Source organism: Aphis gossypii, chromosome X (genome assembly GCF_020184175.1).
Source record: "Aphis gossypii isolate Hap1 chromosome X, ASM2018417v2, whole genome shotgun sequence".
Taxonomy (NCBI): domain Eukaryota; kingdom Metazoa; phylum Arthropoda; class Insecta; order Hemiptera; family Aphididae; genus Aphis; species Aphis gossypii.
Window position 1 is genome coordinate 21489140 of NC_065533.1, and position 24216 is coordinate 21513355.

At 25.1% G+C, this 24216-nt stretch overlaps 4 protein-coding genes across 8 annotated transcripts; 2 read left to right on the forward strand and 2 right to left on the reverse strand.

Moving 5' to 3' along the window:
- Positions 1–1344: 1344 nt before the first annotated feature.
- Positions 1345–5512, reverse strand: LOC114119690 (putative RNA polymerase II subunit B1 CTD phosphatase RPAP2 homolog). Its single transcript, XM_027981351.2, has 6 exons — positions 5369–5512; positions 5191–5308; positions 4846–5010; positions 4082–4194; positions 2833–2911; positions 1345–2137 (listed from the first exon to the last, which is right to left on the reverse strand). The coding sequence occupies exons 1-6, from the start codon at positions 5419–5421 to the stop codon at positions 2093–2095; spliced, it is 573 nt and encodes a 190-aa protein (XP_027837152.2). The 5' UTR covers positions 5422–5512; the 3' UTR covers positions 1345–2092.
- Positions 5513–10777: 5265 nt separating this feature from the next.
- On the forward strand, positions 10778–15926 carry LOC114119694 (putative fatty acyl-CoA reductase CG8306). Of its 4 annotated transcripts, none has more exons than XM_050205915.1 (10): positions 10803–10934; positions 11712–11813; positions 11968–12212; positions 12288–12542; positions 12617–12762; positions 13740–13849; positions 14482–14680; positions 14764–15015; positions 15175–15432; positions 15505–15926. In XM_050205915.1, the coding sequence occupies exons 3-10, from the start codon at positions 12018–12020 to the stop codon at positions 15641–15643; spliced, it is 1554 nt and encodes a 517-aa protein (XP_050061872.1). In that variant the 5' UTR covers positions 10803–10934; positions 11712–11813; positions 11968–12017; the 3' UTR covers positions 15644–15926. The 4 variants fall into 4 exon arrangements, with proteins under 4 accessions (XP_027837158.2, XP_050061872.1, XP_050061873.1 ...); XM_050205916.1 differs by lacking the exon at positions 10803–10934 and adding an exon at positions 11064–11585; XM_027981357.2 differs by lacking the exon at positions 11712–11813 and having other exon boundaries at positions 10778–10934.
- A 1274-nt stretch (positions 15927–17200) lies between these two features.
- On the reverse strand, positions 17201–18836 carry LOC114119697 (putative riboflavin kinase). 2 transcript variants are annotated; one of them, XM_027981363.2, is made up of 5 exons: positions 18688–18836; positions 18364–18471; positions 17890–18041; positions 17629–17731; positions 17201–17560 (listed from the first exon to the last, which is right to left on the reverse strand). In XM_027981363.2, exons 2-5 carry the CDS (start codon positions 18467–18469, stop codon positions 17469–17471), a joined length of 453 nt encoding a protein of 150 aa, XP_027837164.2. In that variant the 5' UTR covers positions 18470–18471; positions 18688–18836; the 3' UTR covers positions 17201–17468. The 2 variants fall into 2 exon arrangements, with proteins under 2 accessions (XP_027837164.2, XP_027837162.2); XM_027981361.2 differs by having other exon boundaries at positions 18570–18732.
- A 177-nt stretch (positions 18837–19013) lies between these two features.
- Positions 19014–21000, forward strand: LOC114119696 (protoporphyrinogen oxidase). Its single transcript, XM_027981360.2, has one exon. The coding sequence runs from the start codon at positions 19288–19290 to the stop codon at positions 20749–20751; it is 1464 nt and encodes a 487-aa protein (XP_027837161.1). The 5' UTR covers positions 19014–19287; the 3' UTR covers positions 20752–21000.
- Positions 21001–24216: the final 3216 nt, after the last annotated feature.

Genomic DNA, 24216 nt, shown 5'->3' on the forward strand with positions numbered 1-24216 from the left:
TATATACTATGTACTATATTTAATATTTTTAAATAACTCTAATAGAAACTTATGAAAACCCTTGCATTAGATGTTTAAGAATTTTAAATGAGCTATTATTTTTATTACTTTATACCTACTAAATACTAAATAGTACCTACTAGATTAGACTTATTTCCGTAGTTTCGTACCAGTAAAAATTTAAGTTGAAAATTTAAGCATTTTTACTGTTTGTTAAGGTTATATCATCACAAGAAATATTTTAACACTTTGTAATTATCATGCTTATTGCTTAAATAATATTTGATGTATGATATTTGGTATTCAAGTCCAGAATCACAATTCATAATTGATTATTCGTTTTATGAGTTAAACCAAAAAAAATAAAATTTATATTGTCGAATATTGATTTTGTATATAAATTAGTGGCGGCATGTCAGAGTAGACAATAACACATTGTCAAACCCAAATCATCTAATAATTTTGACTCAGTTAAATATACTGGATTTTTTATTTTTTTTTCTTGATTGATTGAATGCATTAATCTGTGGAAATATCAGTCGATTTTGGAAAATAATTTTTGACAAAATGCAGGACAGCTATAATAAAAGTAAAAGCTTTATTTAAATGGATAACAAAGTGCACTAGTGATTTATGTGTATCATATATTATATGTTTATACCTATTGTATTGTGAAATATTTTTAAAATTGTTTCTAAATTTTGTTTCTACCAATAAATCGATCATTTTCACAAAATTCAGCTTTCAAGTTATTTCTTGTTAATTTAAAGTAATAGCCATAAGTACTAAATCGCTAAGACACTTATTAATCCCAACATTGTATCTATATACCTAAGTACTATTATAGTACTATAAAATGGCTATAATACTATAATATTGAAAAACATTAATTCGGATTATTATAATTACAATTAATCACTATGAGAAAATAATTTTAACACTAAAATTAAATAGTAAATATTTTTCAATTGTATATTAAAATTGCTACAATTATTTTTCCTATTTAATAGGCCCCTAGTATATTCAACCCAGCAGTGGCAGATTTAAGAAGGGAACCAGAGGAGCCTGCCCCCCATGGCCATATAATAATATATTTTAAAATACCATTATACTAATATTAAGTGTTTTTATAAAAATATGTACTAATGTAAAAAAAATATCCCCCCCCCCAAAAAAAAAACAAAATTCTAGGTCCGCACTATAACCTTTAACTGGACCTTTTAACAATCCATACATTCATATCACCTTATTGTAACAATGCTGATAGTATCATCAAAAAGCCAATGTTAATACATATGTAAATACTAAATGTTTTTCAAAACATGAAAAAAAGTTTAACAAATGTAGCGAAGTAAGATGGACATTTATTTTGTCATTTTTACAAGATCAAAAATAAAATGTATTTATATTGCATTTTTCATATTTTCATATTTCATACTGTTTAATATAAAACTACATTTTAGGTATATCAGTGCAAATTCAATGTAGTTTGAATTTGTTTCATTTATTTAACATAGAATATAATTTATAAGGTAAATAAAAACATAAAACACATTTAACATTAATTGAAAAAAAAGTTATTAGTTTATACTAGTTACGACATTTTAGATCTATAAATAATTTTTAATAAATCTAAACTTTTAATACTTATATCTTAATACTGATTCAAGTTTTAAATTTTATGTATCAAAATACTCAAAAATATATCAGACACAGAAAATGAATTTAAAATTATACAAGTATGTTATCAATCATAAACATAAGAAACTTATAAATATTAAAATGATTAAAAATAAATATTTAAAACAAAAATGATTTTATTTTGATTTTAAATTATGAATGAATAATATTTTCAAAAACATTAAGAGGATGCCACACTAGTCATTATCAGCCGTAAAAAAAGAGTGTAACTAAAGAGTGTTAAACAATAAAAATATCATCTTGTAATTTAAGACATTAAAATAATATTAACAGATAATTTATTATTTATAATAATTATATTTTATATAATTTTTAATGTGCACAATATGTAAAAAGATGACTAACATAATAAGAAAAAAACAGCACATGATATAATAATAATGATTTTTAATCATCCAGTAATAAATACATTTTTGAATTGTTCTTCAATATCAGTCTGTAAATAAAACAAAAAACAATAATTTTATAATGTTTATACATTGTAAACTTTGATTTTCGACATAGTAATTTATACTTAGGACTTAACTTATTAAAATTAATAGACTAAAAGTCTATTTATGTCTAGTTATTTTTTATTGGGTTAAACAATTATTTTTTTTTTTTTACTTAAATGATTAATGATTAATAATTTAATTAATCATTATTATAAATTAAATTATTAGCAAAACTATACTTATGGCAACATCAATATCAAAAACGAGTTTATTGAAAAAATATATTATATTATAATTATAAATATATTTAAAAAACATAATATACTAAATAATATGCATATATTGTTTTCTAAAAGGAATTGAATATCTAAGAGAATTTTGCTAAGCAATATAATATATTGCATCCTTTTTATTTTGTTTATTTTTAAATTAAGATCAATACCTATAGAATTGAATATTTTAGTTGAAAACCAAAAATTTGAACTTCAAATAGCCTAGATTCCTTTCAATGAAATACTTAAAATCAACCAGATTATATTTTTTTGTTAATTTTTTATAGTATTTATATAAATCTATGGAAAACTAAAAAAAAAAAAAAAATTTAAATACTAACATTGTATCATAATTCATTATATAAAGTCAAAACCTATTATTTAAGTATATTTTTTTCAATCAATTAACATTTTGTTTTGATTACCTTGGTATCATTTGTGAAAATTGGTGTAGAAACATCATCAGGTATTGAGTCCGATGGAATTTCCTTTTCTGTATGTATTCTACAAAGAATAATTTTTGTACTTTTAATAATTAATAATTTACAATTTATTTATTTACAAACACTTGAAACGTTTTTTTAATAATATTCAACATTATATTTAGATTTTATTTTATGTTATGCATGTTAAAAAAAAATGTATTATATGTTTATATTGTATTGTGAAATATTTTTAAAATTGTTTCTAAATTTTGTTTCTACCAATAAATCGATCATTTTCACAAAATTCAGCTTTCAAGTTATTTCTTGTTAATTTAAAGTAATAGCCATAAGTACTAAATCGCTAAGACACTTATTAATCCCAACATTGTATCTATATACCTAAGTACTATTATAGTACTATAAAATGGCTATAATACTATAATATTGAAAAACATTAATTCGGATTATTATAATTACAATAAATCACTATGAGAAAATAATTTTAACACTAAAATTAAATAGTAAATATTTTTCAATTGTATATTAAAATTGCTACAATTATTTTTCCTATTTAATAGGCCCCTAGTATATTCAACCCAGCAGTGGCAGATTTAAGAAGGGAACCAGAGGAGCCTGCCCCCCATGGCCATATAATAATATATTTTAAAATACCATTATACTAATATAAGTGTTTTTATAAAAATATGTACTAATGTAAAAAAAATATCCCCCCCCCCCAAAAAAAAAACAAAATTCTAGGTCCGCACTATAACCTTTAACTGGACCTTTTAACAATCCATACATTCATATCACCTTATTGTAACAATGCTGATAGTATCATCAAAAAGCCAATGTTAATACATATGTAAATACTAAATGTTTTTCAAAACATGAAAAAAAGTTAAACAAATGTAGCGAAGTAAGATGGACATTTATTTTGTCATTTTTACAAGATCAAAAATAAAATGTATTTATATTGCATTTTTCATATTTTCATATTTCATACTGTTTAATATAAAACTACATTTTAGGTATATCAGTGCAAATTCAATGTAGTTTGACTTTGTTTCAGTTATTTAACATAGAATATAATTTATAAGGTAAATAAAAACATAAAACACATTTAACATTAATTGATAAAAAAGTTATTAGTTTATACTAGTTACGACATTTTAGATCTATAAATAATTTTTAATAAATCTAAACTTTTAATACTTATATCTTACAATAACGATGATTGTAAACATACTTTAACAATTTAAATGTTGGTACTATATCTTTATCACGTAACCACAGTGGCGTGGTTAATAGTTGGTTCTGTAAATACTTAGAACTTTTATAGCATGTATTGGAACAAAATTTCTAAAACAAACAAAAATAATTACTTATATTAAATTTAATTTCATAATTTTTTATAGTTAAGCAGATAATTCATAGATCTTTCAACAGTTTCAATACCATTAACAATTATAAAAATAAACATAACAAGACATTATTATTGGTTATTCCTAGTCACAATTAATCCCTGAATCAATTTTTCATGCACAAAAATAATTCTAGCAGAAAATTAAAAGTGTATTATGATAGATTCAATAAAAAAAAAAACCCCATTGACTTTTTTTTAAATCTCTAATAATACATGTTATTAACTTATTGTACTATAGTATATGCATCTATTCTGCAATTAATACACTAACAACGAATAGGTAATTATAAATTTTAATGTAAGTTAAATTATTAACTTTGAAAAATAATTGAATAATATTTTGTTAAAGTGGAATTTAATTTCAATTATTATACTACTAATATTTCAAATGATTGTTTTAAGGTTCCAACGTTATTTAATACTAAACTAATTATAGATACTAAATATTAACTAACTCTGTAGTCTGTACTTGCAAAGAACTTTAAAGAAAGATTTAACAGAAAAATGTTGAAAATTAAAGTTTCTGTTTGTCAGAAAAATAAGTATAATAAACAATCATAATAATAAAATAAATATTGCATAAATACCTTCCTTTCCGTAATGTCAAACACCTTTGTAAGGGCTAATGATATTTTATACTTTTGATTAGGTATGTCTGTCAACTTTTTATCACACATAACATATCCACATTGTTTTAAAATAAATCTTTCTTCTACTACATCTTCATAGTGGCAAACATTAATCGAATACAGCTGGAAAAATTAAATAATAAACAAATATATATTTAAGTTTAATTAACTTCAACATCGAAGTAATAGCGACGAGGCGACAGTAGTGGTGATAACGCACAAGTTATGATTACTTAAATAAAATTACTTTTACAAACATTACAACATTGATTAATTTTCAATTTTATAATATTATAATTCTACCTTATTTAATAATTCAGATTCTTCCAATCCGCCATCAATTAACTCAATAACAATATCCAATGCTTTTTTCTCGCATTCCTTTTTTATTTTTAAAGATTCGGCTAATTTTTTTGGAGACCTGAAAATATAATAAGTCATAGATGAATAAATTATCAAAATTAGTGTTTAACAAACTTACAATGTTCTTTTCTTTTTTGAATTTGTAAGATTTGGTTTTTTGAAATTATCCATATTGAAAAAAGAGTAGCGACTAGCGATACGGTGCGTTATCACCAGTTACAAACACTCCGTTATCAACAAGAATTATTTTGTTTTGAATTCTTCACGTGATATATTATGATATATATTTATATATAGGTATATCGTATTATGATAGTAATATACTAATATAGGTAGGTATGTTTTAATTTTCTAATGTCGTATAAATTTGAACTTTAAATGCTTATAAAAAATACATATGGTTTTATAATTTACAGACTTACAGTAATCAAGTAATCAATATTTTTTAATTTTAATAAGATGAATTTATGATTATGAGGAACCTTAGGTATATAGTTCAAGCTGTTTTAAATAAAATCAAAAATGGTATACCTAAGTATAAGGTATAAGTATATAATGGGTTAAACAGTTGTACCTACAAAAATAACCAAACAAAATTTTTAAAACTCTCCCATATTTAATTAAAGCTAATATAAATAATATGTTGAGTTATATTTAAGTCTATGGTTATTCATTTTTTAACTACAATAAAACACAAATCAGAATTTATCAAACATTTTTTTTTTGTTTTGTCTTCCCGATTATCTTTAAAGTTAGAGTGAATTTTTAATTTTAACTTTCTTAAAGTACCTTAAATCAATTGAATATACTAGAAAACGCTATCTAGCATTTTTTTCTACCTTCTATAAAAATTGTAGGTACCTAATCTTTCATAAAAAAAATACGCATTAATTGCATAAAACCTAGATATAGCATTAAATCCATACATCTTTTTGATCAGAATTTAAATTAAAAGGGAAAACATTAATATAAACACATCTATTGTATAAATAAAGACATATTTTTATTTTTGAATTGTCAATCGAGTTTTAATAAGGAATCTAATTTCGTAAAACATTTTTTTAAACACGTACATACCTATATTTTAGAAAGTTTAAATAATTTAAGCCAAACATTTTCGATTGTCATCGATGCCATACATCTTAATTAATTATTTAGTTAAATCAAAATTTAATTTTTAAAAAAGATATAATAATAAATGGTTTTTTTTTATTATGCTTTTTTACTGTTCTATTCTATTACACCGGTAATATTCAATTTTTGATTTTCAATCGATACCTATTTTAAGTCTCTGGATAAATTTCTTCTGTCTCGAAATTATGCAGATGAGAGACCTTAAAAAATAAATCTTATTGTATTCATTGTTCAATGTTGTTTTTTGCGTACCAATAATATACATGTTTAAAATAGAAACATAATAATCAAAAAAAAAAAAAAAAAATAGAGTAAAACAAATTGTCAACGAAATGTATACATTTTTATTGTAATTTAAAAATGAATTACCGATGAGACTTCAATATTTCCATAATATGTAAATCGTCATTCGTCATATTAGCATATTTTACTATGTATAATATATAATACAGTGCCGGATCTAGTATATTACCTGGGGTAAAGTATAAAATTAGCGCCCTCCCCAGAGCCCAACTTAGGAATTCTAAATGCCACTTTAATAATTAAATATTAACAGGGGCCTGGAGCTGCAGCCCCCCTAGCCCCCCCCCCCTAAGTTGGGCTCTGGCCTTCCCCCTTATTGATATGCCCACAATTTGGCGCCGTAATTTAGCGCCTCCGACCAAAACTTCTGGGGCAAGTGCCCCGGTTCACCCCCCCCTAGATCCGGCCCTGATATATAAAATAATTTTCAAAATATTTTAGCTTTTTTATTGCTATACATTTTAAGTTTTTTCAATTTATATGTATTATAACATTTTTGTTTACATATAAAAACCCTTAAAAATGTATACAAAATTCCTCGTAAGTTATTCTTACAGCAAATAAAAAATATCAAATATAATTAATAATTATACACAATTTTTTTCATCTATGTGCAGGTTTGAAAATTTAATAAAAAATTCCTCATAATAACCGAAGACCTTATATATTATAAAGTATAAGGTCTATGATATAACTTGATCTATATTATTTATAACCTATTAACTTATACACTGGAAATTTAAAAAAAAAAATTACGTAATAAAAGTTTCGTAATAATTTTTTATTAACATTTGAAATTTGAAGTTGTAAGTGTTTCAACGACACTGTATATTTAAATGTATAATTACGAAATCTAACCTAATTTTCGTTCATAAAAAAATGATCATTAAATTACAATTTAATACATTTCAACAGTAACTTACTCTTCAATGACGAAAATAACTCATTCCTAATATATAACCAACTATACCTATACAACCAGTGAGGGAGATCAGCGTGTGCAATTTTCTAAGTAACTGCGTATGTGCTTTTTGATTGTTTGAGTAGTAAATGCTTAACTGTCATTAGTGTGTATGTGATTGTAGTAAGTACTGTACTACTCTATTGTAAAAGAAAATTTGCAGTTAAGACTTCTCACGGTCACGCACAAAACGAATATTATATTTTATTTTTGTTTTTTTTTTTTATTATTTTAATAACATTAATGGCTTAATGACTTTCGTCAATTGTATAGTTGAGATCGACTTGGTTACTATTTCTGAAACCGAATTTTAATTTGTCATTAACTTTATTTAAAAATAATTTTATATGTTCAATATTACCTATTAACATTTAATATACTTACTAAAATTCAATTTTTGAGAGAATTAAGAATCCAAATCAAAAAAATGTTTTGAAAATTAATTTTCAATTAAACTCCATGACATATTTAAATATGTTATTTATCTTATATCTAATTAATAAAATATAGTCAATTAGTACAATAAGAAAATATAGGTTTACAAGAATACAAGATACGTATATTTTAGTAGAAAATACAGGTTGGAAAGTAAAATCGAATATCGATATCACTTGTAAAAAAGAAGAAACCTTAGCATTATTAAAATTAGATATTTTACATAATCATAACTTGCTTAAAAATTAAAACATTGTAAAAATTCAACAAAAGAACATAAATAATGTTCTCACCTTTAAATATGATAAAAGGGTCAATTCATTCTAATATTAGTAATATTTAAGCTAACAACACGCCAACACGAAAATGGAACTGATGAATCTATATAAATATTTTTATATTAGTAAGAAAGAGACAATATATTGACGTCGTATTGAGTAAGTCGTTAAATCAATTGAAAATATAAAATAATGAAACATAACGAAATTTGTTTATAAAACTATAATTTAAATATTTTATGAAAATGTCAAATATTTATAAATATTGATTTTTGATGATCACTTTTTAAACCAAAAAAAAAATATAATAAATTTTATGGAAAACTAATTTTATGTTAACATTCCTATTATTTGTAATATTTTGTTTTTCCTGATTATTTTGATTAATCATATACCTACTGTAAATTTTTAATTTTTACTTAACCATTAACCAGCCAAATTCAATCTAACCTTGCAGAGATGTATTAAGAAATTTGACGCCTGGGTGCTAATATTTTATCAATTATCATTCCCTCCTCCATCATATATTAAAAAAATGATTTGACTTTTTCCACATAACTATAGTGCGTCGAAGCCTTACTTTTTGACGACCAATCGTTATCGTTATCATTTTTAGAACAAAAAAAAAATATTAACCTATTTATGTTATTTTTCATATCCATTAGGCATTAACAGAAAATGAGTTACCTATGTAAAAATCTGATGACGCCCCGATAAAAATGCCGACCGGGGCGATTGCCCCCTCCCCCCTAAATACGTCACTGACCTTAAGAGAGATTTGAAAAAAGCTAAATTTTTGGGTTTATTATAGTGTTAAAATTAGTTATTTGTTATGGATTTTAAGATTTATAATCAGCTGTTATAGACGAAACAGTTATAAAAAAATTTTAAATTCAAGATACCTAATCAATATTTTCAAAAATAGAAAATAAAAAATTATTTTACTTTTTAAGTTCCTTCTTCTATATAAAACTTGATACTCTTTATAGTATTTATTCGGTTTTATACACTCTTATCTATGTAAAGTCTAAGTACTAAATATATAATAGCTACCTATCAAGATCAAATAAATCAAATAAAATTTTTCTTACAAGTACCTACATATAACAGAAAAAAAAAATTCTTAAAAAAGTATTTTTTGTACTAATTTAGCGAGATACTAGTAATGGACTAAAATAATGGTGTCTAATATTTTAAATGATTAGCTACATAAACATCATAATTATAGTATATATACTATATAGGAATGCATCAAAACTCAAAAATTTGAACATACCTACTGGGCTATAAATCTGTATTCCTCTATAATATGTTGGCTTCCCTAAAATGTACATAGGTACTTAATGTCAGGACTCAGAATATATTAGTTTAAATGAACATGAATATTAAAATATAACATAATAATACTTATTAACATATTAAGTATTTACTGGCCAGTGATATAAGATTTTGTTAGATACCTATCTACCTACCAATATTATTCTCAACTTTTGCAAGGCTACAACTGTAACTACCTATTATAATATGTAAAACTGTGTTGTATATTCATTATGACTTACGGAACTTATTTATAGGATAATTTGAGGTCATATTATAATCGGCATTGAAATTTATAATTTTAGTTCGTTGAGATATTAGCACCTTGAAACTTGGTAAATAGGTAATTTTAATTTTTTCCAAACCTATTCCTACCTAATTAACAAATAAGTACCTATTGCAAAAATGAAAAAAAAACATTAAAGGCGCACAGCAAATAATCAGTGCGCTCACTAAACGTACCTACTTAACGACGTCTTTAATTATTGTCATACTACCTACCTGTCAGCAGTACGCACTATATCATCAACGCGTTGCACTTTAAATAATATATTTTGTAAAATACCTACACCTACAATCCACGAACACGACGTGTGCTATGCTTATTACAAGACACGAACACTACGTCTACGTGTGCTATGCAAATTCAAGAGTATTTCAAAAGATCACCCGTGTCGGGTAACGGCCCAAAAACTACTCAAAAAAAGTCAGACATCATCACTATATAATACAAATATACGTCTATAAACTTTGCATAAAACTCTATAAACGTCGACACGATTGAGTGCCTATCTACAAGTTACGACTGTTCCGTGTTGGAGTACCTATATAAATATTTTCTACCGCTAGTCAACAGTTTAGTTCGTTCGGTATATTATAGCAAACTGCAAACTGCAAGAACGCATAATATTATTTTATTATTACAATAAAATATCAATAACGGCTTATGGCCAATATTGGTTAGACACGCCGTAAATATCAATTAGGTGTGTGCCTATAATATACGGTTTCACTTTAATTTCTCCGGAGAAATTTTTTTGCCGGTGGCTTATCGGTTTCGTTTCTGTTACCGTTATCGCATAGGCGTTATCATAGCGGGCCTCGTGTTTTGTTGATGTTTTGATATTATACGTACACGGGACGCTTCCTACTAATCGTCCACAGCTGCAGTTGTCACTAGTTAAACCCGCAGTTCCGACTATTCCGGGTTCGGCATTTTCATATTGATTACTCTACACGCCGCAGCCCGCCGCCATGTAAGTACCGAGTATATTATTATTATGACGGTTACCTTTCCGTCTCGTTATCGTCTCTCAATTAATATAATATTGTATTTTATCCGTTCGTATTCGTCGCCCTCATCCCGTCCGCTCACAGACGGTCGGCTTACGTCTGCCCCCCCGCCAGGATTTGACCGGTCTACGCCGTACTGACGTGTTTTATGCTTGTCTAAAGAGTAAAGACTCGGTTCGGCGAGAACACCAGCCGTTGTCGAAAACAAACAAAAAACACGTAGCGCGTTTGTGATGTCGTAAAATCGAACCGTTTGAACCCGCCGAAATCGAATCGCGATCATACCTTTTTGAATCGATTTCGGCAATGCTTTCGACGTCTAATGTACGAAAATATTACATTCGTGCGCCGGCCTCGCTTCCACGAATTACAATAATCACAATAATGACGGCGAGCGCCTGCCAGTCTAATTACTATAATCCGAGTCCGCGGTTTACGTACACCGCTCTTCCACCTCCACCGCCCCACCACCAAACGCCCTACGCTCTACACACGTATTTTTCCGGTAGGCAGATGAAAGTACGATTTATTTATATGATTCGACGACGATGTTCTCATTACGTTAGAAATACCGGATACGAGTTGTCTTTATACCATTGACCCTATAGCACACGGTAAAAACCGGTTATTTTATTTTTGTTTTTATCGCCCATCGTAGTCAGTCCACAGCAGTAATAATAATAATATTCTTCTTCTTTTTTTTTTTTTTCATATTTTATTCGGTCAACGGTTCTGCTCAGTATTTGTGTATCGCAACATTTATTGCCGTCGGCTTTTGTTTCGTTTTCTATCGTTGGCATACCGGTGTCAAATTGTTGTTTTTGTGTTATATTATATTAATTGTAAGTGTAACAGTGTGCACGTACGTCTTATGGTTTAAATTAAATTTGCGTTTTATACCCAACGATTGCAGAAATCATCACTACATTTTTACATAACTTAACACTACTTTAGACATTTGTTGTATTCATATTATTATCAATATTTTTTTTTCAGTCAATTTTGTATTCTGTATTAAATAAGAAGAAATATTTCTATCTGGCATAATGGCATACCAAACGATTAAAACGTTTTATGCAAATAAAAATATATTTCTAACGGGTGGTTCCGGATTTGTTGGAGTTTCATACATTGAAAAAGTACTCAGAAGCATGCCAGATGTTGGAGATATATTTATTTTACTTCGTCCGCGCAAAGGACAAGGCATCCAAGAAAGATTGGATACTATTAAAAACAATTCGGTAAAATACAATTGATAAGTATAATTTTTTATTTGTGTCGAGTATGTATTACATTTTTTATTATTATGTTATTAGGTGTTTGATGTTATTAAAGCTTCTGAGGGTTCTGATGTATTGTTAAATAAAATAAAACCTGTATGCGGAGATATTTCTGAGGAAAAATTAGGATTATCTGATAACGATTTTAGTATTTTATGTGACCATGTCAATATTGTAGTTCATTGTGCAGCCACATTAGATTTTGAAACTGATCTCAAAACAGCTATAACTATCAACTTAATGGGTACCAAACGTATAGTAGAATTAAGCAAACAAATGAAACACCTTCAAGTAAATATAACATTATTTTATTATTAAATACTAATAAATAATATTGAAATACATTTTATACTTTGTTTTTTTAGTGTCTATTGCACGTGTCTAGTGCTTATGTTAACAGTAATAAGAATTATGCTATGGAAAAAATTTATGATGCACCTGCGAACTATAATGATATCATTAATTATGCTCTAACTATGGATACGGACAAATTAAACAGTTCTGCTGAAAAGTTAGTAATTAAGTTAATGATCTATAAAACTTAAGTTAAATACTATAAAGCAACGGTGACCATTATGCAGCTCTTAAACAGATTTAGTGCGGCCCACACTCCTAACCTCGCTACAATATCACTATAATAACTCTAATCACTATAATATATATAATATTTATAATTTTTATATTTTTTAATTATTATCATTAAAAATGTATGCGGCCCACAAATAATTTTCAAATAATTTTGTTAACACCTCCATGCAAATCGTTATTTTTGAAAAAAATTAAAAACTAATGATTTATAGTTATACACAATAACGTTATTTACCATCTCTGAATTTTTTATATAGGTATTGGTATCTGGGTAATTGCCAACAAATAATAATTTAGTATCAATTACTATTTGCTACAATAGATAATTTAAAATAAAAATATTAAAAGCTTAAAAATAGATGTCTTTATTGACTTTTGGGTGGGTTGGTGAAATATTAGTTTATAATAACCTATGAAAAATCTAAAGTTAACCAAATTATTGGTTAAACATTACTATTAAACATTTTAACGTACTATTTAGTATTACATAAATAATTATTTATGACTCCACTTTTAGAAAAGTGTATTAAAAGTGTAAAAATAATTCTATACAAAGTATATGCATAAGTGAAATGCATTTTAAATAAAATATTATTTAAAATTAGTTACATTACCACACAAGCAAAATGTTGTAAATATATTTGTTATTAAATTTTCAATTTTAAAAATGGAATAAAATATAATACCTTTTTTAACTTATATTAAAATAATAATTTATAATTGCTTTCAGTAACCTACATTTCTTTAATTCCTAAATTACTTTTCATATAAATATGAATATCTTTCAGATTATGATTACGTGATTTTCCTTATACACTAATTATTTATGTTAAGTATTAATTTAAGAAAATTATTATTTTTTTTAAACTACTTACTCATATTTAATTTTTATATGTTTAGGATCATGGGAGATCATATCAATACTTATACATTCACTAAAGCTTTAGCTGAACATGTTGTTAATGATGCCAAAAATGATATTCGTACTTGTATAGTACGGCCAAGCATGAGTATGTAAAATACAAACAAATATGAAAATTTAATTGAACAAAATTATATTTTAGTTACTACACGGTTTCAAAAGTTAATATTTTGTTTAGTTGTAAAAAAAGTGTTATCAAAATGACAAGTTTATTAATAATAGTTAGGAAATTATGATTGCACACAATTTAACTATGAACATTTAAAAAGATCGAGATAATTTTTTTGTTTTTTTTTTTTTTTTGTTATTGATATCAAATTCCTGGTAAGTTTTTACTATGCATTTGAGTGCTGTTTAGCATTGTTTTCTAAAAAATAAAGCATAATGATAGTCAACCACTATGAAACATAGATTTTGTTCGATTTTTCCTTGTTTATATTATGATTTAATGCACAATTATGAAAATGTTAATTTAAAATAAAATAACTTGTTATTTCATAATCTCTTATTAATATGTAATAAGACGTAGTATTGTATTTTGTGTTTTTATAAAATAGAAATTTTAGTAAAATCTTGGTTAGGGCATGGTTAATACTATCATCAATTTATATTTATTAATTAAAGTATACTGTGATTGAAAAAAGTACTATAATCGTGTGTATGCTATACAAAATGCTTATTAATTATTCATTTAAATAATAAAAATAATTTGTTTCATAGTTGTTGCTTCATGGAAAGAACCTGTTGAAGGCTGGACAGTATCAAAAAATGGTCCTCAAGGATTTATAATGGGTGCTTCAAAAGGTGTAGTGAGGCGTTTACCAGTAAACCAGTCTTTAATATATGATTATATACCAGTAGATGTGGTAATAAACACAATTATTGCTGGTACATGGTTTAGTGCTCAATTGCCAAAGAGGTAATTTTATACATGATAACATGTTATAGTACATATATATAATTTCTATTGATATATTATGTTATTATTTTATTTGTTTGTAGTACACCAACTGTAGATGGACAAACACCAATATTTCATTGTACAACCAGCACATGCAATCCATTCCGTTGGAAAGATATTTCATCAATATTAACAACTACTTTACATAAGTATCCCATACGTGGTGCTGTTTGGTATCCAAATATAAAATTTTTGCCCAATTTATTCATGTATTGGATTTCTTCAGCTATTTTTCATTTCATCCCAGCTTATATATTAGATTTTGTTACCAAAATCTCAGGTGGAAGACCAATGTGAGTGTACTATATTTAATGCAATTTAGTTAATTAGACAAACATAATAGACATATATTAATTCAATTATATCTATATTTATTTGTCTAATTTATTTTACATTTCACTATACATGCTTCATAGTTTTAAATGATTATACTTTGATAATATTATTTACAGTCTTGTACGATTACATAAAAATGTGAACCGATCACTTAGTAAACTTGCTCCGTTTATATTTAACGAATGGAAATTTGATAATGCTCGAACACTTCGTCTACAAGAAGAGCTGAGTGTGGATGACCAATCTGTATTTTACATTGATCCTACATCCTTAAATTGGACTCCATATTTTATAAATCTGACATTGGGAGTTCGAAAATATTTACACAAAGAAAGTGATAAAACAATGAAACAAGCATTGAAGAAAGATTTCTTGTAAGTACTTGAATTTATTATACTTATAGTATATAATATGATAACATTATAAGTAACATAATTATTTTACAGTTTATTTATTGCTAATGGCGGAGTTCAGTTATCGATAGTGATTGGAATATGGTATTTATCTTCATTTATAACTGGTACACCAATGTTAGCCAATTTTTGGGCTGCATTTATACCTATTATTTTTGGATACTTTTTTTAAGTTCTCTAATTGAAATAACAGTAATTATTAGTTTTTAACGTGAATTGGCATTGGTTTGTAATTTTAAAATTTCGCTATAAAAGTATTTAATAAATTACTTCATATTTATTTATATTTAAATTAATTAATTCAGTATTATACTATTAATTTTTCATTTTTATAGTACTAATATTTTACGATATATTTTTTTTATATTCACTATTCTTAGAGTATTAAATTTAAGTTGGTTTTTGTTATTTTTTTTAATTATTTAAACTAAAATAAACATTTAATGAGACCTATATTTGTTTTTTTTTCCTTTTAAATTTACTTATATTTCATTTATTTTTAATAATATGTAGTAAGGACATTTTGACTTGACTAATTATATGTTTACTGTTCAGATATTTAAATAGTTATGTTAATCATTTAATACTAAATAGTCAGTTATAAGTTATAACATCTATACATTTTAACTCAATAAAAATATTTTTTTCATTAACTATTTTAGAAACAGATAAAAGATAGACTTTGAAAAAAATACTTAACTTTTAATTATTTTTTTACATAGCAAAAAACCATCCTGGTAAATAGTTCTGCTAATAAAGCAGGTTATTAGAAATCTGCCTGTTGAACTAAGCTATCCTTGTGTTATTGCAAAATTAAATGTAAAAAAATATCTCTTAATTACAATATGATTTAAAAATAATTAATACATTTATTTCATTTTTCTATGTACCTACTGAACACCTGATAAACGAGCATGTAAATATTGTAAATAACATATACAAGTATATGTTATTATAGTGATGTATACATTTCCTTAGTGTTAAACATTTTAAAATACTCAACTTTAGAATTAAAATAATAACAAATAATTATGGACTTTTTTTTTCAAAAAAATCTATTTTTATATAAAAATAATTGCACATTTTGAAGTAATTTTATAACTCAAGATACACCAAACCGATTTGGATAAAAATATCAGGGCATATTATAGATATTCTGTTGGGATTAGTTATGTGTAGTAATCTGTTATTGGGTAAGTTTTCGTGAACTATATTTTAGTCATATTTGTTCATTTTTGTTATGATCCGAATGCGCGTAACTTTTTTCATTGAATGTTATTTATAAATATCTAAAATGCCAAAAATTAGTACAACGTCTAGTAAGCTTAAACCACCTTTGAAAATTATTCATAATGTAAAATCATTTTATACAAAAAATAATGAAATTTATGCTTTTATTAAGCATATTTTTTATTTTTAAGGATATATTTCTATTAAATAAGGGCATAAATGCACATTTTATAATGCATATTTTTAAGGTTTTTAGAGCAATAAATCCAAGCCCTAATAATAGTAAATAAATGTTGTATAAATCCACTACAGACAGATGCCTACCTTAGTCAAATTAGTTCACAAAGCAAGGTATATTGTTTATAATTTTCAGTGAACTGCGAAACACTAAAATCGAGGTATTTTTCATTTTTCTCTGGGTATAGTCTTGCTGTTCAGCTAGTAACTATTAATAACTAGTAAAAATTAGTAATAATTTTTTAAATAACAGAATAATAAATTTACGCAAAAAATGTGAATTTTTATTTCTAAAAACAATAATGATTAAGTATATTGAGAGAGTACCAGAGTACCAATAAAATTACTTAAATAATTATAATTTTGTTACTAATAAAATGATTGAACAATAATTATGTATTATTTTTTTAAACGTATCAACAATATAATGTAATGGTACAATTTTATAAAACATGGAGGAACATATTTTATGTCATACACTTATATTCATAAAATGGAATAATAAATTTTAATTGTCTTACAATTTCTAGTTATAAATCAAAGTATACGTCCATTTTTTCGTTTTCATCTAAATTTTGTTTAGCATAGTCAATGTCTGAATGAATAGTACTGACTAGTTCATCTATAAAAAAATATATTATATAATTTTAATATTATAATTTATATTGTATGATATTATATGAACCTTACCAACAGAGTTGAAATTTAATTCTGGTCGAATAAAACCAACAACCTTAACTTTTAAATTAGATCCATAAAAATCTTCATCAAATTGTTTAAGAATATGGATTTCCTATAAAACAAAATAATTCAATTGTATGAACACTATGAACTACTTTCAAGGAAACAAGTTTTATTTATATTTTTAAATAATAAATAGTAAAATAGTTAAGTTTTATTTATGAAACTAGATTACTATATAAAGTAGTCAAATAATATATTTTAACCTACCATAGACTTTTCTACATTGTTATAAAACGGATTCCAACCAATACTCATAACCATCATGTAAACTGGTGATTTTTCAACCTGTGCCCATCCATAATATACTCCAGTACTTATGTTTTTAGGTAAATCTTTTATTACATCACGGCTAAAATTAGCTATAAAACAAAAAAAGTACCTAATTAAAACTTAAAAATTACTTTTAAAGTAATGGTTTAATATGGTTTTCAAATTTCAAACTTATAATTTATGTACATATGAATATAATATTTGATAAATAATTTGAAATGACAAGTCAATTTTCATAGTTTTATGAGCAACCAAATTTTTGTTTCTTATAATATTTTTATATCATCATAAGATGGCATGAATAAAATCCTTTATGCAGGAATTAAAATTAATAAATACAATTTTAAAAATAAATGTGTAATGAATAATGAATACTAACAATTGTTTCAATAATCAATTTATTATACTAACCTGTAGGAATTCCCAAATCCTTTGAACCTCGCCCAAATCCTTTAACAACTATACCACTTGCATAGAATGGTAATCCATTTTCTTTTGTTGGTTCTGTATGACTCATGGCTTGAGAGTAAATTTTTTAATTAAATATTATAAAAATTAGCACAAAACTATGCTGTATTAATGTATATATAAATTTAATAAAAAAACCTATCACATACCTAATGAAGTTTAGAATTAGGCATTATCTAAGTTAATTATGTTTATTAAAAATTCATAAGGAGATAATATACTGAGTATATAACTCAATAGTCAATTATCTATATAATATTGCATTACCTAATATTACATAATATATTATATTATATATATGATATGATGCCTTTTGGTCGTATAAACATTTTTGTAGTTAGTTAATTATGCATAGTAAGCACACACAATAGCTTTATTATCTAAAAAAAATTTAAAAACAAATGTACCTATGATAATCAAGATTAAATTTAAGGCTAATAAATATAAATAATAATTCTACTAATTCTAGAACAATCTAAAAGTAATTAAAATGTTTTAATAAATAATAATTTATACGTACATTTTAGAGATATGGGAAAAAGTGATAAATGATAAAAAATAAATAATCGTTATCATGTTATCATGTTACTAAAAAAATTGCTCACGTTATTGAGTTATAAATTATAATGTAAAATAATAATCTAAGTTTTTAATTACTAAATGTAAATACTAAATAACATTATTAAAACATATACGAGCGTTTAAAAATTAATCAAATTGTTTGAAATTTTATTCTGATGTCAACATAATAATTCTCATAATTAAAATAGTAGTGTACTTCGTTTCTTTATATTATTATTTCTAGGTACCTGCTGGTACTGATTGTAATTGATACTTATTTTTGAGCAAATTTTTACTTTAATCATCATGACCATAGCCATTTTAGGTGGTGGGCTCGCTGGTCTGAGCGCTGCATATTACCTGAAACGAGAAGGAGGAATTGAAAAAAACCAATCAATACAAATTATTGAAGCCAGCAATCAGACAGGTGGCTGGATCCAGTCTTGGAAAGACCAAAACACTAATGTTATTAGTGAGCTTGGACCGCGAACAATTAGAGGTCGTGGAAAATCAGCTAATAATACTTATAGTTTAATTAAAGAATTAGGTATTGAGAATCTAGTACGAAATGTAGGTATTGATGCATCTGCTAGATACATATTTGCGAATGGAAAGATACATCAATTACCCATGAGTGTCTGGAAAGCTTTGTTTACAGTGAATCAACCATTCACAAAACCATGGATTTATTATGTTTTACGCGAGTGTTTTTCATCTCATAATAGCAAATCTATTTCACCAGATGTTCAAAATAATGATGAAAGTGCATATGATTTTTTTTGTCGTACATTTGGACACGAATTTGCTGATTACTTGATATCACCATTATTGTGTGGAGTATGTGGTGGAAATTCTAAGCAAATGAGTGTTAAGTTTATGTTTGGTGCCTTATATGAAGCAGAACGTAAACATGGAACTGTTGGATTAGGATTATTAAAGGAACAATTAAGTTCCATTTTGAATCGTGAAAAGATAAAAGATACAAAGGGGACCAATATTGTTAAACCTCCACCATCAGTTTATTATTTGGATGGAGGCCTACAACGTTTAATTCATGCTCTAGATATTAATAATGAGTCTCAAGGAATTCATACAAATTTAAACACTCGGTGTACAGAATTACATTTTCACGAAAACGGAAAAGGTGCCAGAATTGTATTTTCTAATGGCAAACAATTGGAATGCTCACATGTTATAAGCGCATTACCTGCACATAATTTAGCTTCACTCTTTTGTGTTAAATCTCAACATTCACCATTGACACAGCTATTAAAATCTATACCCATGGTATCTATAGCGACAGTAAATTTAACATATGATGATCCTAAAGTGATGGGTCCTTACAAAGGTTTTGGAGTTCTTTCTTCACCACTTGAAAAATTGTCTCTGTTGGGTATAATATTTAATAACTATATTTATGGACATAGTGATCGAGTTGATCTTACAGTCATGATGGGTGGATATGGTTTCAAAGAACATTTTGTCAAAAACTCTAAATGTTTGTCTGAAGAAAAACTTGCCGATACAGCTGTAGGTCATGTCAAACGTGTGCTTAATATTCAATCAACACCAAATACTTATAGTACACAAATATTAAATGATTGCATTCCACAATATACAGTTGGACATTATGAACGTGTAACCAAAATTCAAGAATATATTAATGTTAGGCGTTTACCGTTGACATTGGTTGGTTCATCATATGCTGGAATTAGTATTAATGATGTTATATTTGCATCAATGACTGCAATGCGAAAATTATGCAAATAGTACAGCAAATTGAAGAAATCTTAAATTATCCTAGAAACTTGTTCTTGGTGATCAAATATTACTATTTTTTGTTTTATTTTATACACAATTATTTGTGAAAGTTGTTAATTATTTTTTACAGTATTAAATCTTGATTTTAATTAAGTTTTTATGGTTAGATAAATCACTAACTACGTGAAAATATACAGCAGCAAATAATTTGTGTTGTAAATATATTTTTATTTTAATAAATTGTTATTCTTCAATTCATTTATATTATTAAAATACTTTAACGGTGACTTAAACCATTATATTTGTATTGAAAAATAACAAAAATAAATTTTAAAAGATGTATAACAAAAAACAATACCTTCATGGCTAGATATTATATAAATATTTCTATAATTCAATAATTTAACTTATAAATAATAAGCTTAAATAAACCAATTTCATAATAATAATTAAAGTGAATTCTAAGTAATAAACAATAAAAAGATAATTTTAAAATTAAAAAAAATTTTCAACTTTTTTTTTAAAGATCTAAAATTAAAAAAAAAAAATATTCTATTGATTCTTTTGAACTATTCTCATAAATATACAGAACTTATATATATATAATAATAATATAATATAATCTATAAAATAATTTTACATTCTTTATGCAAACCCAGAGCACTTTGATAGCGATTAGTGATTACAAAATTGTTAAATTATTTATTTATTTTAAATAAATTAAATCTTTAAATAATTATTATTTAAATATTTTTTCTTTTAACCAACAACAGTAGTAGATTTGTAAAAAGCATTACAAGTAACTACTCTTTAGCTGCCATTGTTCATTTCTTATTAATTACTATAATTCACAATGTACTTGAATATGATGATGTACAGGCAAGCCTCCCACTACATCTCCTTATAAAATTCATAAATAAGTCATACCAAGTTAAGAGGCAGCTTACTATTGCTGAGATGACTAGGTTGGCGGTATACATAAATAATAAATAATTATCTGTTTTATTGTATTAAACCATACATGGATCTAAAAATCCGAAGTGGTGTGGAGAGGGGGATACATTTTTTCAAAAAAAAAAAAAAACAAAGTCATAATTTTAGTACATAATAGATTATAATTAGATCAAGGACTTTCATGTCTTTCAGTCTTTGCATACATTTATTTCATCAAGCATTCATCGAATGCTTAATAAACACACAAAATAAATTTTACCATGTTTATGATCAAATACTACAAGTTTTTAGTGTATATTTTGACATTTTCGGACTTGAAGGACATGTTTGATAATTATTAATAAGAGCATGTATTATGCTTTTAGTACATATTTTAATAGCTTATCAAAGATTAAGCACTTCTGTAAATATTTTCTAATGAATCAAGGTCAATAATAATATTTAAGTGTGTGTTTTTCATATAGAAGACTAATTTTTGGCAATCAAATAAATTAGATTAGACCTGTATAGTGTATAGGCTATATTATTGTACTTTTATACATACGAAAAGAGTATATTATAGAAAATTAAAATAACTAAAATAGATAGGTATTTAAAAAAAATATATATAATAACATAATATTTTAGTGTAATAAGCATAGTAAATAAAGGTCAGTAATTTTTTTTTTTAGAACATATTTTCAATTTTTTTGATACATACTTGATGATTTTTAAGAAAATAAAAGTTTTTTTCGGCTTGCTCTAATTATAATTTATATTATAATATTTGATAACAATATAAACAATTTTAAGACATAATATAAACTATTTATTAAATAAATTATTTATAAAAATATATAAATTATAAAATTTCCAAAGGTTGAGAAGTTAAATGTGAATATTTTTATTTTTCTTATCTTGGTAATATGTTCTTTAAGTTCACACAATTGGTATAGTTGACTTTGTACACTTGTATATTATAATTTATATAAAGAGCAAGTTCATTTAAAATAATGAAATTAGCTGGTACATTTTATATTGCACGAAAATTCGCAGAAGCGGATTTTAAAAATTGATCTTTTTTATATGGTTGTAATTCAAAAACGAATCACTATAAATACTTAAAATGTTCACCAAATGATGTATGTATTAGTGTTATCTATGTACAGTTAAATTTTCGATTTTTTTAATTAGGTATTTTTTTTTTAATAGCAATAAAAAAAATGTTAGGTCCCCAAATAAACTTGAAAATTTAAAACAAGGTTTCTTATAAGTTGTCACTTGTTCATATTGTAGTTAAAAAAAAATAAAAAATCATTATTTACATTTTTTTTTTTATATAGGTAAGCGTTTAAAGTACAGATTTTTACGACACATGTCAAATATCAAAATTGCGAAAATTGACAAGTAATTTAACATATCTTATATTTATATCTAAGGTTAAAATTCAACACTAAGTTTACCATAAGTTTTCTTTCAAATAGCTATAGAGAAAATTCAAAGTATCATTGTGTGAAAAATAATGTTATGAGCATTTGAATTTTAAATTTTTACGAAATTGCGTAACGATAACGATTTATCCTCAAACGATTTTAAGTATTTTTTTATCAGGTAATAGGTATTCAAACAGTATAAAACATAGATACTTGAAAATTTCACCAGTTATTTAGATTGGCATTTTCTTTACATGTTTTAAATTCAAAATATTTCACTTATTTTAATGCATATTTATAAGAATTTGAAATACCCATTTGTTTTTATTTAGTTTTTTTTATAAATATCAATAACGATTTTTTGGTTGAGTCAAAATACTTGAAAATTGAATACAAAGTTTCTCATAAGTTAGTCTTATAGTGATTCAAAAATATAAGAATACATATAGGTATACATTTTTTTATTATAGCATTTGAGGCTCAAATATTGACAAAAATTCGTCAAAATCATGAATATTTTCAAATTATTCTGTAATTGAAATGTAAAAAAAATTTATATAAGTAGCTAAGAATTTAAAATTTAATACAAGTTTGGAAAAAGCTTACAATAATAAATTATGAAAGAACTTGGAAGTTGGTCAATTAAAAAAATTTTATCTTTCGTTTAAATTTTTACGAAATGCAAAACTCACTCGTAAAAAATAACGATTTACTATCAAATAATTTTAAATATTTGTTATAATTAAAAATAACTAGTCGTAGGAACTTGAAATATATACCAGTTGTTTAAATTAGTATTTGACATTTTCAGTACATGATTTTTTTTTTTTTTTTTGGTCATTAAAACAAAAACAATCTTTTTTACTACCTACCTAATTTAAATTTAAAATAAGCTATAACTATATATTTTATATATTGATGAACCTATGCTGACAAATCATCTACATTCACAAATCACAATTGTTTTTCATGTACAAAGATACTTATCATTGAATTCAAATCCTTATGCACAGCAGAGTGGTACCCACTTGAACAGGTTTTCTTATATTTGAAATGTAAGGACTTCAAAATTTGCCACATATTTAATTACAATATAGTCTGAGATTTG

Coding starts and splice junctions, on each gene's coding strand:
- LOC114119690 (XM_027981351.2), bottom strand. CDS start 5,421: ATGGATAATTTCAAAAAACCAAATCTTACAAATTCAAAAAAGAAAAGA. Junction 4,195..4,845: donor TTGACATTACGGAAAGGAAG/GTATTTATGCAA, acceptor TGTTTGTTTTAG/AAATTTTGTTCCAATACATG. Junction 2,912..4,081: donor CCAACATTTAAATTGTTAAA/GTATGTTTACAA, acceptor TATTCTTTGTAG/AATACATACAGAAAAGGAAA.
- LOC114119694 (XM_027981357.2), top strand. CDS start 12,018: ATGGCATACCAAACGATTAAAACGTTTTATGCAAATAAAAATATATTT. Junction 12,213..12,287: donor ATACTATTAAAAACAATTCG/GTAAAATACAAT, acceptor TTATGTTATTAG/GTGTTTGATGTTATTAAAGC. Junction 15,433..15,504: donor GCATTGAAGAAAGATTTCTT/GTAAGTACTTGA, acceptor ATTATTTTACAG/TTTATTTATTGCTAATGGCG.
- LOC114119697 (XM_027981363.2), bottom strand. CDS start 18,469: ATGAGTCATACAGAACCAACAAAAGAAAATGGATTACCATTCTATGCA. Junction 18,042..18,363: donor GGATTTGGGAATTCCTACAG/GTTAGTATAATA, acceptor TTTGTTTTATAG/CTAATTTTAGCCGTGATGTA. Junction 17,732..17,889: donor ACAATGTAGAAAAGTCTATG/GTAGGTTAAAAT, acceptor TTTGTTTTATAG/GAAATCCATATTCTTAAACA.
- LOC114119696 (XM_027981360.2), top strand. CDS start 19,288: ATGACCATAGCCATTTTAGGTGGTGGGCTCGCTGGTCTGAGCGCTGCA.